This window comes from Betta splendens, chromosome 4, assembly GCF_900634795.4.
Source record: "Betta splendens chromosome 4, fBetSpl5.4, whole genome shotgun sequence".
NCBI lineage: Eukaryota > Metazoa > Chordata > Actinopteri > Anabantiformes > Osphronemidae > Betta > Betta splendens.
In genome coordinates, this window is record NC_040884.2 from 15,810,551 (window position 1) to 15,827,336 (window position 16,786).

At 47.1% G+C, this 16,786-nt stretch overlaps 1 protein-coding gene across 3 annotated transcripts in view; it reads left to right on the top strand.

The window, feature by feature from the left end:
* The window catches only part of cntnap2a (contactin associated protein 2a), a 191,365-nt gene that overhangs the window by 69,443 nt on the left and 105,136 nt on the right, over positions 1 to 16,786 (top strand). For all 3 annotated transcript variants that reach the window (XM_029147356.3, XM_055508675.1, XM_029147355.3), the window contains exons 2-3: positions 5,991 to 6,101; positions 14,195 to 14,388. In XM_029147356.3, coding sequence (XP_029003189.1) covers positions 5,991 to 6,101; positions 14,195 to 14,388 — 305 coding nt within the window. The remainder of the gene's footprint in view (positions 1 to 5,990; positions 6,102 to 14,194; positions 14,389 to 16,786) is intronic.

Here is a 16,786-nt window from a genome sequence, read left to right on the forward strand (position 1 = left end):
CTCTCCTGTTTCTTTTCTTTTATTATCCCCTCAGCTGCCTTGTTCTTCAGCACTTTCTCTAAAAAGTTCTTCAGAAGGACGTTAAGTCTGCCCAGGTCAGACTAAGAAACAAGATACAGAAATTCTAGACTAAGGCGGTTCGTTGCTTGACAGATGGTGTGGGAAAGCAAGTAGAATAAAGGAATGTGGTCAGAGAGATGCCGGCAGGGTTTTCATTCCATGCTGCATGATCCATTACTTTTTTATATTTTAATTCTTCTCAGAACTAGCAAGTCTCAAATCAACATGAAATAATTTCCATAACACATCCCGTCTCTGCGGACCTCCCGTAAACCAGCCCTGGGCTCCGTGGATTACCAGGGATGCAGAAAATCAGTCATCCTGAGCAGTCCTTTAATTACACAGATAAATAATAGATGGACCTATACAGCAGACCCATGAAGGCTTATTGAGCTGGCCAGGCTAACTGAATGTTTGACTCCAGAAGGTCCATGAATACATTAGAGGACAAACTGTCTCAGTCAATGCAACATACAATAAACTGATTGCACTGACATGATTACGAGTGGGAACCGTTGCCGGGTGATTTCAGGATTCAAGGAGGCAGGAACAGAAAACGGGACCCGGACTGAGTGTTTGGGTCTCACAGAAGCCGAGTGTTTGTGTAAATTGTAATCTGTCAAACTATCGTTTGTCTTCTGACATTCTGAATTGTTTGTTGAGATAAAATGTTGGTTGTAAAGCGTCCATTCAAAACAAAAAGTCACAGAAAGCACCAAGTGATGGACTTATGGCAGAGTAAAATATGGCCAATATTAGCTGACTAATACTGGCTCAAACAGCCTTCGTGCTTTGTGTGTGTGTCGATGATGATACAATCTAAACTCTGTGGGCCTGCGTGTGTATTTTTGCAGCATTTCAAAGGTTACTTTAGTCATTTCAAAGGGTTGCGAGGAATAAAACGCTACGTGCGCACGCGTTCGCGTTTGGACGCCCGTCTCCATGTGTAGTCGTTCCATCCAAAGCTTCTCATTATGCGCCTGGTCTGTGCTCACATTGGCACGGTGGCACCAGATCTGTTGACAAAAAATTGATTGGTGAGGGTTCCAAGACATGGAAAATGAATCCGGACCAAAAAATTTAGATTAACGGCTCATGCAAAGAGTTGGCAGGCCCGGGGGGGGGGGGGGGGGGGGGTAGAGTGGGTGGCTGTGTAGTCGAGAATGACAGAGGACGAGGGGTTGAAAAGACATAAAGCGCAGTCGAGATGTATGGAGGGAGTGAGAAGCCGTCTCTGAGGCCAAAATTAAGTTTGGGAGTGGAGGATAAGAGCAAAGACAGTTTTCTTATTTACAATAATGAGTTTTAGCACTGCCAACATTTCCTAATATCTATTCCTTCGGGAAATGTATTTGTCTCCAAACACGCTAATCCCTCCTTTTTCTTTTGTACTGTTTCTCGTCGAGCAGCGCAATTAGGAAAGTTGGCCCCTTGTTGCAGAGTCAAACGGTCGTTTCGACTCCCACTGGAGTTATTCTGGGAATGAAGCTCCCACCCAGGCGTCTAGATGGCATCACCAGCTGAGCTGTACAAACAGTAACGTAGTAGAGCTTTTGATGACACAAACCGAACCACGGGATGAATCACTGTGGCATTAACATATCGGTCCAATCTGGCAGCCAGTACTGCCTGGTGAAATACTTGAGTACCCTCTATGTGTAATCACTCTGCTAAGCAGTACTTGCAGCCCGTTGCTATACTGTCCAGTAATGCACATCACATAGTAATGCCGTACATCTCCAACATATTGTCATTGATTAAGTCAAAATTATAATTTCTTGTATTTACATCACAGATTTTGTTTCGGACTAAAAGCCTTAGTTGGTTGGAACAACCATCTGTAGGGGCCCTTTCCTTTGCGGTCGGAACATCTGCTAATTTGTGTCCTAGGCCTCTTTGTGAAACCCACTCGGGAGTTGCTGTCGTGAGATTCCAGGTGTACGGGACAGCGTGCGTACGTAGCTGCTTGCTAATTAGCAAGTGGACAGTTGACCGGCTGTGAACTCAATCTCCCTCTGACCTCATGAACGAAGCCAGCGACTCTGAAGTGGACTCTGGAATGTGAGCGGTTTGGGAAATGTGTTGTGGCTCAAGGCAAGTCGAACAGCACCGGGTTCATAGCAGTGTACTGTACTGGGTGATTACAGAAGCCAACACTCAGACTGACGATCATCTCGCTCAAGTCCATCAATATTCCACAACCATTAGGTCGCTGAAGACCTCTGTGGTGGTAGAACACAAGTGAGTGAAAGCCTACGTTTCCGTCTGGTCCAGATGGATTTGTCAAACTGAAACATGAATGCGGGGAAATTGCAAACTAAAAAGCATAGACCCAGGCTGCTCCCGGCCTCACCAGAGAGCAAAGGCGTGCACAGATGGAGGCTCTCGCGCTCGCTGGCAGTTTGGAGAGTGAGACTGCTTTTCCATGCAGCTGTTGGCACTTTTGACAGCTTCTGCTGTGTTCATGACTCGAGTCCAGAAAAGCCCCCAGGTCCCCAAACTTCAGTATTCAGTGCTGTTGAGAGGACAGACTTGACAGCGCCACACCAACACCACACACAATGATCTCGCTTTCATTAAATAAAGATACGGTTGTGGAGATCTTTTCCGTGCGTGTCTGGCGAGTACCGCTAAACTCCGACTGGTTCACCGACCCAAATGTTAAATCGTTCATGCAGCGACGTCCCACCCACCCAGTGGTTAAAGCCCACACCGCATCCACTAACTACAGCGTGGACAGTCCAACTCTCGATGGGACACCTCCGTTCTCTACTGCAGGGAAATACTCTCCTCCTGTGAAATACAACATCATGTGGGCTTTAAATTTGGAGGGAGCTCGTAGAGTAAAGCATAAAAATAGCGATGATTCACAGAGATGACACCTCAGCTGTGTTCCTAATCCTGTGACTGTCAGCGAGCGGTGTCTTGGGCCTAGACTGTGTAACAGGTGCAACTATTTATTAAAACAGTCTCAGAATAGGCGTCGCGCTATTTCGCCTTCTTGACGACAACATTTGGTTTGTGGACTGACGTTTGTGATTTGGTGCCAGCTGATCTCCAGGGTGTCATGCATTTCACCCCAAACGTGTTGGGCTCCATTCATGGCGCCTGCTTTCAGCTGCAGCCGCGTGGCAGTGATGTAAAGCCCCTGTGAGGAATCTGGCCAAACTCTGTCTATGCATGGCTCTGGTCCCAGTTGGTGGCAGCCAGCTGACACATCTCCAGGTTGCTATTTTTCCACATCCTAGTTATTTACCTAGCTGGAACCGTCACTATGAAGGCCGGGGTTTTACTTTTCTATTCCCCCTTTTTTTCCCCCATTTGATACATCTCTCGGTTCCGCTGCCTCTCCTCTCTTATCATACATGTGCCATCGTGAGTAAAACTAGCGGTCTCTCGTCCACGGAGGAGCAGGCTGACATTTACACTCGGATATTGTAGTCATTTGGTTGCTCTAAAGTGCCTCAACATCTAGGATCCTACTTTGCATTTAAGACAAAGGCAAATATCAGCTTCCTCAACCTCGCACTTGAGTCACGGGTAAACAACACGGCCACGTGGCGAATTCACGGAGGCTCCGCGCCCGACTCACACGACGCTGAGCAAACAGGCGGCGGCCTGCTTTGAACGAGCCGCCGCCACCGTCTTCATTCGCAGCTCAATCTATTTACGTTCAGAGTATTTTATGTCCCTTATTTCCCAGGGTTACATCGCAGAGGCTGCGGCAGGTGGCATTGTAATAAACAGATGAATTATTGATGGAAGCCATGTACCGTAGGTGTCTTTCAAAGATGAATTAGTAACAAGACAAAACACAGGCTGAACTTTTTCAAACACATACAGTTTACCTCTGCAGGAAACCCTGCACCGCTGTTTAATCTCCAAGTAATAAATCATTTATCCTTTAGGATGTTGAAAAAAGGGGAACTGACAATATCAGATTTATTGCCAGTAATTTCAGGCCTACAGCCTGAGCTCACTGTAATCGTTCATGCATTTACAGTAGGAAGGCTCCAGAGCATCTTGATGGTTTTTGGTTTGCTTTGCACAAACACACATGCGGTCCTGTGAGATATACCAGTGTAAAGCTAAAACAGCAATCGAACACTTATGTAGATGACTTTACTTTTTATTTATCGTCCTTAAACAAACACGTTTATATTTGCATTAAATGTGATTTGATAGTCTGTGAATATTTTAACAGCTGTGTGAAGAAAAACAGAATCTGTAAGAGTTAAGCTATAGATCTGCTTTGATGAAATATGTTTCTATCTCACAGACCACTTCTATAAACAAAAGCTGTAATATTTCATAGTACCTCTGTCTCTTGTGGGATTACTGTACCATTATCACAATTACAGGCTGTTTATGTGATATTGCTGTCTGCATTGTAGTTTTTAATTTTTCAAGGAAAACCCCTTTTTGGCCGAGGCATATCTCGCTAATCTCTTCAACAACATTTGTATCTAGTAAGGCAACATTAGCCGATGGAGTCATCACTTTTTATTATTCAATCTGCAAATTTCGCTCACCAAAGTGAAGAGATCCCTGAGGAAATAACCAGAGGCACCGGAGAAACGCGCTATATTTCTCCGCATCCTCATTTTGTTAAAACACACTTTCTTCCCATTTACTCCTCCGTCCCAATTGGTTTGTTCCTTTCCTTCCAGCCATTATTCTGCAATGTGCTGCTCTGAGCCACAGCAAAGGTGGTGTACACGCGTGTAAATGAATGAGTCTCTATGGATCAGATCCGGGGTCCTGTGGTAGTTAAATGTACGGGTGTGAAACAGATATGTGCATGTTTGCATGTAGGCGATGGGGGAGTTACAGCACGAGAACAATATACGAACGTACTCAGCATGAGCCAAAATTATCTTCTAATTTCACGTCCAAACGCATCTGAAGGGTGCACGACGAATGCACGAGAAGAAGCTGGAAACCCAACTCCTTTGCAAAGGACGAGTGGAGTTTAAGAAGGAGAAGGGAAGCAGCTCCGCCTCTTTAAGAGGCCGTTTTACAGCAGATTTCACTTTTATGCCGGTGCAAGGTCAACGTGCCGAAGACCTCATTACTTTTTGTTCCTGTTTATTAAAGGAGAACCTGTCAAGTAGGTAGTGACAGAAAATATGTAGCTCTCTGACGGGCCAGAAGGGCGGCTGCAGAGCGTCTCACCCTTCTCTCTCTCTCTCTCGCTCTCTCACACACACACACACACACACACACACACACACACACACACACACACACACACACACACACACACACACACACACACACACACACGCACACACACACATTATCGGGATTGAGGATGTTATTTTCTCCCTGTGAGCTCACCTGTGTCACAGAGTAATATGTCTGACAAGCCAACAGCCCAAGAAGGCAATGTGGCTTTGACTTTTACCCACAGCACACACACACACACACACACACACACACACCAACACACACACACACACACACACACACACACACACACACACACACACACACACACACACATGCACATGAAGGAAAAACAATCCTCTTTCTTCTGACTCTCCCTCATACGCACACTCACAGTGCTACACGATGGGGCATGACAGAGAACTATTGACTGCCTCTACCTGGCCTGACAGGCCATTCACAATTTCTCTCTGCGTGAAGCCTAATGTACTGCAAAAGGTGAGCGTGTGTATGAGAGGGTGAAAGAAGTGAATTGAGCGCGGGGGGAAATAACCCAACTTCACACAAATGTCTTAATATTAGTGCATTTTCCTGCCTTACAGTGCGTGTGCAGGGCCGGTGGGTTGTTCTTGGCTGGAGAGGTGGAACTATGCATTTACTGTATGTCTGCCTGCATACAGTCAAGGTTCTGTGCCACCAGGTTGCTGTATATGAACCCATCGTTTTCCTCCTGAGTGCTCACGCTCTTCCTCTCTCCACAGAGAAGTGCGACGAGCCTCTGGCCTCGCCTCTGCCTCACACGGCCTTCACCAGCTCGTCGGTCTTCTCCAGCGGGTACACGCCGGGATACGCCAAGCTCAACAGGAGAGGAGGTAGCTGCACACGGGGCGCAGACCGAACACATGGGGGGGGCTGTATGCACTGCTAAACATCAAACCGAAGCGCATGTGCGTGCATCATTATGAATAATTCCGCAGACAACACACAGAGAGACAAATGTCCGGGCCTCCGCAGACTGACACGTATCACGGTGCTGCACAGCTGCTCTCACCCCTCCTCCCGCTTCCCGATTTTATTTTTTTTCTTGATTTGCTTTCACTACTTCTTGGTTTTTCTTCCGCCATCTTCCTCTCCCTCTCTCGGCTTCACTCATTATCTCATTGACTCAGACTGGAGCTCATTTCCACATCAGTCTACAGCTCGGAGAGAGATAGGGCCAGACAATTACACGACTCTATGTTTATACTATTAATAATTTATACTTTTCAATCTAATATAGTCACACTACAGCTGAGGAGCTGGGAGCTGCCAAATAAAGGCGACGTAATCTGGTTTGCTTAATCATACCAACGACATTACTGCTAACACGGAGCAGGACCGCTGCTTCTTTTATCCTAAAACCTGAAGAGAAGAAGAGAGTGTTGGGCAGGGAGCAGGGAAGGCGAGAAATAAAGACCTACCCCACAGTGACAGCAATAATGGTAAATATGCAGCTTGTGCATTCTTTCCCCACCTGCTTTACTTTATTAAACAAGCAGAGAAATCTGGCTCCTTAGAGAATCTGAAGCTGAAAAAGTAAAAAAATGAAAGCTACACTTGTTGAATAATGCATAGGTTCGGTTAGATGCACCTGAACACAACATGAAAGTCATTTTGTTTTCGCTTCAGTGTGTAAAATAAACTAGTTAATGGATTTACTTAATTCCAGAATGGCTTTATCTGCTTGGAGGAATCTGGAAATACGGGAAAGGCAGCGGCTGAACTGAGTCAGGTCGACATCTGCAGGCGTTTCCTTCCTTAGCTGCGAATAGCATCCTGCTAAAAGAAGAAATGCTCGGCTCCCTCCCACCTCCACTACCTGTCATTTTCCCACTCGCTGTATAATTAGTCGCCCAACATGCTCTAATGAAATCTCACTCATTTCCAATTGCGTGCGATCCAACAGACGCCGCGTGACAGCGGGAGCCACCGCTGGGATGAACAACAACCTGACAGGCTCCCGTCACTTGTTGACTCGCTGTTAAATGCTGCGCGGGGTCGACTTTTAGGAATTTCATACAATATTTTCTGCTCCTCAACGCGTAAAGTCGAGTAAAGAGATTTTAATCTGGCTCACATTACATGTTTACACATACACATTCAAACAAACGCATGTTTAGAATGACTGACAGGCGCACATGCGCTCCACCAGAAAACAAGTGAACGCCTCATTACGATGTATAACACATGCATGCGTTAGCCGGCAGCACTCGAACGCAACAACACACAGACAAAAAACCCCACTTGTCCGCTCATTAAATACTCGCCCAAACATAAGCATCCATCCACTCGAGTTGACAAAAACAGTCGCGTACGTGCAGAAACTAACATTAGGACGGAGACGATGCAGACTGGAGAGTTACGACTCAACGCCAGCGCGGTCACTGGGGGGTGGGGGGGTAGGTCGACTCCAGTCTCCAAGCGCCATTGAGCAAAGTCAATGAGACACACGTGAACGTTTAACAGCCATTAAAGTTCAGGAGAGAGTAAAGTCAAATGACATCATAATGATTTGATGACTGAACTCTGGTCTTTACCTGCATTATTATTATTATTATTATATTAATTTGTATTAGTGCACTTGCTAAATGTCTTCCATGATTGAGTTTCCAAACAATGTACTACTTAAATTTTACCCTCAGCGTTTATACAATTCCATCTTCATTAAGGCCATTACCAGCCACCGAGGCAGCCCATTATTATATTGTATACACTTGGAGCTAGATTTGTTTATTATTTGTCTGGTTGTAATGTAATTCATGCGAGGATGGATTTTGCCTCTGGGTTTTGTTAAGACTCCTGACACTTTTATTCGCCTCTGCATTTCCAGTCCTTCTCTTTCAAGGTTTAACTGTTGTCTCGACTTCACTCGTTCCCCTTTTTCCATGTTTACACGTTTGACCAAAGTGTTTTTGGAGTCAATCAAACATAATGCAGATAGTGTGAATGGAAGTGAATTCATAAACACGTCTCTTATACCGCCGGGTTAGAACCTCCATGCCCTCTTTCCTCCTCCTCCTCTGTTCTGGTTGCTCCCACACTGTCTGTCCTCAGCGCCGGCTCATGTGTGAGACTCTGCACATCACAGGGTTGTCAGACAGAGGGAAAGGTGAGCCCACTGCCTCGCTGCAACAAAACCCTTTGGTGTGTTTGAACAGAGAGGCCGACGGAGATGTGATGGCAGCTAATGAAACGTATAAAAGGATCCTCTCCTCACATCTTTCCCACTCAGAGTTGACACGCTGGATCGCCGGCTTTGAAGACGGGTCAAGGAACGCTTTAAAAGACTGATATTAACAGTTTGATATAATGTTCAACAGTTCAGCGCCACTCTGGCAATTTAGTGCACGCCTCAAAACGGAGCTACGGAGCGTCTGAGAAATCTGAACAAAGGCGCCGACGAGCTGCGGTGATTTCGGCCCTTTGTCAGCATCCAGCTCCAAAAATCCTTGGATCAACGAGGACGTTCGCTCGCTAAATTGCCTTTCTGACTGCGGCGCGATGACCTTCCTCCTCTGAGACTGTAAAAACGCATCATGAAGTCAAGCGTACGCACGGTGTACAGAGTCACAAACATGTGGCCGCTGACTCCTCTCACCTCCTCCTCTCGCCTCCTCTTCTCCTCTTCCTCCCCTTCCTTTATGCTCCCATTTCTCATCTACTCCGGCTTCTCCCTCTCCTCTCATTATTATCTCACCCTTCTCCATCTCCATCTCATTTCTGCTTTATACACTTTCTATTTCTTAAAGTAACACTTTCCATTCTCCCAGGCTGTCCCCTCTCTTCGCAGACCTCATCTATTTTCCTCTTTCAGACTTTCACCCTGAGAGATCTTATCCCAGGATCATTAGTTTATTTATTTTTTCACAAACTTTCTAAAAAAAAAAAAAAAAAAAAGAGCCGCGCCTGCTTTCGCGGAGCCTCGCGACGCCGCGCGCCCGCTCGCTGCACAATTAACCAGCCTTCGCCTTGTTCGTCCTCGCGCGCCGCCTCCGCTCTCTGTCATCTCGCGGAGCCGTTTGATGTCTCCAGCCATCGCAGTCATCCATCGATAATGGTGGTCCGCTCCTAATTAAATTACTCCGTCTCCATCCGCTCCCTTTTTGTCCGTGACAGAAAGATGAAGCGCTAGCAGAGGGCCAACCAGCTGTTTCCTCCTTTCCGACGGCCTCGCCTCTTAATTAATTGTGAAGTTCTACTTCCTGTTAATGCGCTAGTTTCCCATAACGAGTCCCACGTTCTGGCACGGATGACACGTAAGGGCACCCACGGTGTTGGAAACAAACAGATGCCAACGAACGCCCACTCGCTCTGCCACAGTGACAGAAAGACAGAGGGGAGATGCTCTTTTGTTCCACGCGCTGCTCTTCCTCTGTCACTGCTGCCTGCGTGTCATGTCTGTCACCGCCTGCTCGTCACTTGTCCATATCACACCGCGTCTTCGCTCTTCCATCTCTGAAGTCTGCTCTTTTTGCTCCAAACTCTCTCTGCCTTTTGTACTTTCTGTCTTTCTGCGCTCTCTCTCCCCCACGTTCAGCCTCTTTTGTCCCTGCGTTGCTTTGTTTCCCTCACTCGTGTACAGGACTGTACTGCAAATGCTGCAAATGCATTTTGCCAGGTTCTTGATCAACAAAAGAATACACACACACACATACATGTAGTTGAATGATACAAAAAGATCCAGAGAGTCTTGATGAACTTGATGGTTTGGTCCAACAAGGCCTATGAGACTGAAGCTTCGGGTTCTGAACAGTGTGGATCCTTCAGACGTTTATAATGGCTTCTATGAAGACAAACACGTGAAAAAATTCCGCGTGTGCGTTCGCTGGTGTGTTCGTGGTCACGCTGCGCTGCCTCCGCTACACGGCCGGGTTATCGGTGTCATCGCTGATAGCTCCAACCTTCGCGGGCGTGCGTGTTTTTCCAGCCTCGGCTGGCTCCTTTTATCTCGGAAGAAGCCTCTCTGCGTGAATCCCATCTGGCCCGCGCAGATCTGTGAAGGGCGCCACACGTATTTCACCCGGGTGCAGCTTTCAGGCAGTGGATTAATGCGACTTGTGGCACGCGTAGGTAACTACTGCATGGAGGCATCGGCGCTAGCGATTTGCTTAATAAGTTCACGGATGCGCCATAGTTTGAAAAACTGCTAAGGAGGGAAATAATCTGATGGATTGGACATAAACTCCTGCCTCTGTCTCCTCTGCTCCTTGTCGCTCCCCTTTTCTCCATCTGGTCCTGGGGGGCCTTCTCTTTGCCCGCCCGCTCGCCTGCCTTCTCCCTCTCCCCTCCGCTATCCTCTTCCTGCTCCCCTCCCCAAACATCTGTGTGTGTGACAGGCCAGAGCACTGTGACAGTCCCCCGACTCAATTCCCTTTCCCCCATTGCTTTTCATTCTCTCACCTCCCCCCGTCTCCACTTCATTCTGACAACCTCTTCTCCTCTATTCCCCCTGGCTTTCACCTTTCATTGCACCTCTATTCTTTATATATATCAGTCTTCACCCTAACCTCTGTCAAGCTGCCCCTCGTCTTCTCTCACCTCTCATCTGTTCTTCTCCCTCTCCTCCTTTTCTCTCCAGCCTGCGACAACATCTGCCCATCCTGCTCCTTTGCCATTTTCCGCGTCCCCTGTTCCTCCTCTGACCTCTAACATTAAACCGTTCCGCCTAAAGCTCTCTTGTCTCATTGTTGCCGCTTTAAAGTCCATCTTACTCAAACGCTTGCCATCACTTTCGCGATCTTTTGAACCTTTTGCGTCTCCCCGGACTTTTTTTAATCTCCCCGTCTCGCTCGCTCCCATCTGTTCCCTGCGTTAACCCCGTAACCCCAACATGCCTTCTCCTCCATCCTTCCCCTCCAACCCCTTTACCTGCGCCGTCACCTTGTTCTTTAACTCACCCCCCTAAAGTGAGGCTCAGGCTCTGGGAAGCACTTATTCAGAAACGCTGTCGCTCAAGCGGTGATGCGGCACAAAGCGTCGCTCGCCCGGTGACAGCTGGGATGGCTCGGATTTCCCAAGATTCCTTGCGAGGCGCAGCACCACCAGTCAAAACCAGAAAACTTGTGCGTCTCTGGCGTAAGTTTGAAATGGAGCCACAAATCATCGCTGGCTTAACTTTTTGATGAGCTCACACTGACACACAGTCCTGCAGACGCGCCGCCATTGTAGCTCAGCTCATACTTTGCACATATATTCAAAAAAATCTCATTCTCAGCTCTCGTCTCTTCTATTGTCCTGAACTCCACCCGTAACTTTTCCAATCTTTTCTTTCTTTTCAGTGTCATTTGAACTCACCCGCAGTTTAACTCTCAAGTTTCTCATTCATATCCGCCCCCCCCTCCTTCACATCTGTGCTCATCTGTCACCTTCTTTGCCATAACTACATTGCTTCGTCCTCTCCTTCCCTTTATCCCATCCCCGTGCTATCTTATCTCCGGCCGCTCCGGTAGCGGAGCCATAAAATCCTCTCATCACTCCCTCTCATCTTCACCTCATCCATCTCCCTAACTCTCCCTTGTTTCCATTTCTCCCTCCCCCTCCCCTGTGCCGTCAGCCCCCCCTCGCCTCCCACCGGTGCCACCACACACACCTTCTCGTTGTCTCTGCTAACACCCCACTGTCCCATCGTTTTCTAAGCTTCACGCTATCGTGGTCATTATCCGCTCAGCTTGCTTCCTTAATCGTTATTTCTCCCGTCTGTTTACTTACCTCCGCCCGCCCCTCCCAGACCCAATTCCTTACCCCCCATCCCTTCCTCACCCCTACTCCCTCCATTTGATAGTGTTTTATCCCCCTAGGGGAATGGCTTAGCTGCAACGGGTTTTTTGAGGTATTGACGTTTCCACTGATACAGCGCTGGCTATCTGTCAGGGCCAGGGCTGGAGTGTAATGGCTCTGTAATTGGATAAGATATAGGATTTTTGTCAAGGGGGGGATACATCACAAACGGCCTCACCCTCCATTTTATCATATGACTATCATCTCCCGTGGCCCCTCCACTCCGCTTAGTGCTCTTCTCCCACTGCATTGTGTCGCCTTAGTCTTACTGTCTCCTATCTGCTGTTGTGTCCCTGTGTTTCTGTGTGTCTCTCTCCCCCCCCCCCCCTGTCATTTCTAAATCAGTAACTCTCCGTCGCTTGTGCTTTCAGCTTGTCACTTTCTTATCTGTGTTTTTGTCCTTTAGAGGAAAAAAAAAATCCATCACAGAGAATCAAAGGAGACGGCCGTGACATGGCCAGTCTGCAGTCCATCCACCACCCACTCTTCTCGATAATCATTTCACAGTAGTCCCCTGTCACAGGTGTGGCTGTTTGCTGTGACACATCTCTGGTGTGTGTGTGTGTGTGTGTAAATCTACAGTATTTTACACACTCTCGTGTAGATGTTTCATGCATTTTCACACTAGCCTACATACAGTGGAGCGTTGGCACCGCGCCTTGTGTTTTTTCTCCTCTTCTTTTTTTTTATGCGATAAAATCAGGTCAGTGGGATCCTGTCCAACGTGTTCTTTCCCTTCTGTCTGCCAGTTGCCTTGCTCTTTGTTTCTGCCCAATTAACCGAAGGCTCATTTAACCTGCAAAATCCAGGGGAATTTGGCCCCGACTTAGGCAGGCACCAACTTGGGGGTGGGGGGTGGGGGGTGTCAGGGGGGGATGCTTGTGGAGGACACATGAGCCTTTAACTGCTAATGAAGGCGCAGCCGTGAGGTTTTTAGGGAAAAACAAAGACGTTGCCTGCCACCGTCTGCATGTGGAGGAAGCACGGCCATTTGTTTCAGCAGTCAAAACTGCAGCCGTGGGGGGAAACAGCAGTGAAAAGTTGTTCCTACTTCAGACTTTCAGAGTCAGGGACTTTTTTCCAAGTAAAATTCACTTGGCCTGAATCTCTCCAACTTTAGTTCATCTTCTCGCTGTCAGAGATTGTAAACGTTCAACTTGAACATTATGTCTAAATATAAATTATTCTTGCAGTGAGTAAAAAAGTATATAGATATAAACTATCCTGGATTTCTGCTATATTTTGACGTACGGTCTTATAGGACCACCCACCTGAAGGACAAATACAGTCTGTAAAGCACATATTTAACCTGAAATATGAAAAACTTAATCTATTCTAAGCTGCCTGAGCAAACCCATTCCAATAATTGCATGCACACATGATAATTATACTGTAGCTACCTCCCAACACCTATATATGTATATATATACCTCACTAACTTGGAATATTGTACTCAGAACTTCGACCTCTTTGTTCGGTCAGTGATTTGTGTCTGACTGAGCTGCAAATGAACATATGTTGCCGTGTTGCCTATTGTGTGTCTGTTGAATTCATCTTATTTTATTATTTTATCTCCTTGTCTCACATTCTCCGCACGCCGGACTTTAGAATCCAGGCTTCGGAATGCGAAGTATTACCTGCAGTTATGCGCACTCTCCGGGTATTCGTGCGATGCAACGGTGTACAGTATCTTACGCACCAGTATTAATAAGGGGTCCGTCCTGGGATGACATTCATGCTAATGTAATGCTAATGCCATTTTTGTAGAAGCCGTGCGTGTGCGCCTGCAGTGTCATAGTGATTAATTATATGGACGGAGAAGACTGCGCTTGTCGTCTTTGTTAAACATCTCTTTAGTGGCGTTTGCGCCACCGTAATGAAATATTACTGCCACGCATCCCTGTGTCTTTGCTGGAGCCAACGTCTCGGCTGCTCTCTGCTGGACACTGACCATTAATAACAGTCCATACTGTAACCTTGTGAGTGCACATCTATTTGTAAAATGTCGTTTCGGTGGAGCCGTGCTGCTCCTCTGCCCGTCTTGGACTCGAGGGTCAGCGGGCGGCGGCGCCTGCGTGAACAACGGACGGTTGACGTGATGAATGAAGCGCTTGACTTCGCTCATTAAATAATGCCTCTAACCGCGCAGGGGCCGGCGGGTGGTCACCTCTGGACAGCGACCATTACCAGTGGCTGCAGGTGGACCTGGGCTCCAGGAAACAGATCAGCGCCATCGCGACGCAGGGCCGATACAGCAGCTCGGACTGGATGACGCGGTATCGCCTGCTTTACAGCGACACAGGAAGGAACTGGAAACCGTACCACCAGGACGGCAACATCTGGGTGAGAACCTGTGTGTGTGTGTGTGTGTGTGTGTGTGTGTGTGTGTGTGTGTGTGTGTGTGTGTGTGTGTGTGTGTGTGTGTGTGTGTGTGTGTGTGTGTGTGTGTGTGCAGCCACCTTGTGTACTATTCTAATTTTGCTAGTTTACTACTTGCATTAATGCACGACCCAGCATTGTCTTGTTAAAAGAAGAAACAGTTCCTCTGATCTTCAAACAGGAAATTAAATGACACTGAATATAACGTTTTACTCGTTATTAAAATGTGAAGGCTATGTCGCACCCTCGTGTAATCCAGAGCAGAAAACCACATGTGGGCAGAAAAGTGTCGCAGCATGCTACACATAAATATTCATCAACTAATTACCTCATTTTTTACCAAACGCAACATCTCAGCCAGCGCCGGCGCCAGCGGCGTCTGGATAGAGAACGCAGCGTAGGAACAGCGTGTGAGCGCCAGCCATTTGTTCTCCCCTTCCCTGACATTGCGTAGATGTCGCTTCTCGCCGCTGACGGCCCGCGTCTCCTCCTCCACGCCAGCGGACGTCCATCACTGCGCTGTTAGCGAGCGCTTGAGTCGGGCAATCTGATGATCCGCCATCATTAGCTAATGGGTTAATGACCCCCACCACTCACGGCGGCTCTGTGGCGGAGGGCTACAGGTGATAACAGATGGGCTCTCAGCTCGAGGAGCGGAGGACGGAGGAATAGCCCTGTCATGAATAACAGATACGCCGGGCTAGTCAGCAGAAATGTGAGCCGTGGAGGGAGGGGGAGGCTGTTTGGATGTTTACCGTCACAGACAGGATGCGCTTTTCTTTTCTCTCCCCTCCGCTGGGCCTCGTCTGCCAAACATCTTTGTAGACAGACGTGAGCATTGCTGAGCTCAGATTCTTGGGACAAGTATCTCCCGTGGAAGATCGTTACAGCTACACACGCCACACATTAATTAATTAGCATCAGAGTGAGGTACAGTGAATGTTTCATGTAATTAGTGCAGTGAGCCTCATAACAATGAGATTTTGGCTCTGGGTTTTGCTTAACATGTGAAGGAAACTGTATATGTATCATAAATCTTTCATTTCTCACTACAAATTACTGCGTTGTGTGATTGCACTGTACAGTATGTGAATGAAGTAGTGCTTTTTGTTTGTAGCAGCTGCACAAATGATGTGAAGCACGTCCTTTTATCACCACTCCGTGAGCGTAATGTTCAGATGAATGAGCCTCGAAACAAAGTTGAGCCTCTTGACTCCTAAAATTAGTGCATGGGAAAATATTACTAAGCAGCGAGTGTGCAGTGGAATTTTTTTTTCTAATTATCAAGCACATCTGCACTTTCACTAATCGTTCAAGGCTGACATACTGTATGTTATTACACTGGTTGTACCACACTTTTTTCATTTCATTTATCTAATATTATCTTGGTCGGGCAGCGCTTGATCGTGAGTTCATGTTGAGGCTTCGCTAACGCAAACGCATAGCAGATATGCTTTTTAAATAAGAATAAAGCATTTCTAATGGCATTTCTAAACTGGTAGCTGCGTTCTATTTATGAAGATCAATTTCTCCTAAATAATGAACGAGGTCTTTACTCATGCTCGGCTAAAGCTTTATAGCTTGCAGTGATAAAGCATTATCCTTGGTTGTCATAGACAAAACAATAGTTTGGTATTGGAGACTATTCTCTTTCCTTCTCTGTGCAACATACACACGTTTTGTTTGGTTTTGTTGTACTAAATTAAATTCAGACTCACTGACACAAGCAGATGATTTCACCACCTACACCAGCCCCGTTTGCTCTTCTCTTTGTGACCTCCTGTCTCCAACATGTAAAATGATTCATCAGTGTGTCTGATTCACTGTCTCATCAACCACTTTTGGCTCATAATATCCAGTTAAAATTATTCATTTCAGGGAGTTTGTTGCAAACAAAGACCACCGACTCATTCCAGCCCTCTTTGACTCTGCATAAATTCCCTGCTGACCCTGCAACACCAATCCTCGGTCCAGGTACACAAGTCTGAAGAGGCGTTCACTGACCGGCTTTATTAGGAGCGTATAGCGTCTATAGCGTCGCCTCTAACGCTGCTGGATTCTGCAAGACCCATTCCTCCCTTTGAACATTTGCAAGCGTACAGTACTGCATGTTTCTGCCCATATTAATTTGGCCTTATGTGTGCATGCGTGTGTGTGTGTGTGTGTGTGTGTGTGTGTGTGTGTGTGTGTGTGTGTGTGTGTGTGTGTGTGTGTGTGTGTGTGTGTGTGTGAGCTGGTTGCTTTCAGTGAACGCAGAATATGTGATGTCTTTTTAGGCCCCTCTCAGTGAGATGTCCTGATGAAATAGAGTGTAACTAACTTATTTGAAAGGTACACAAGCTCCACACACGCTCACCGACAC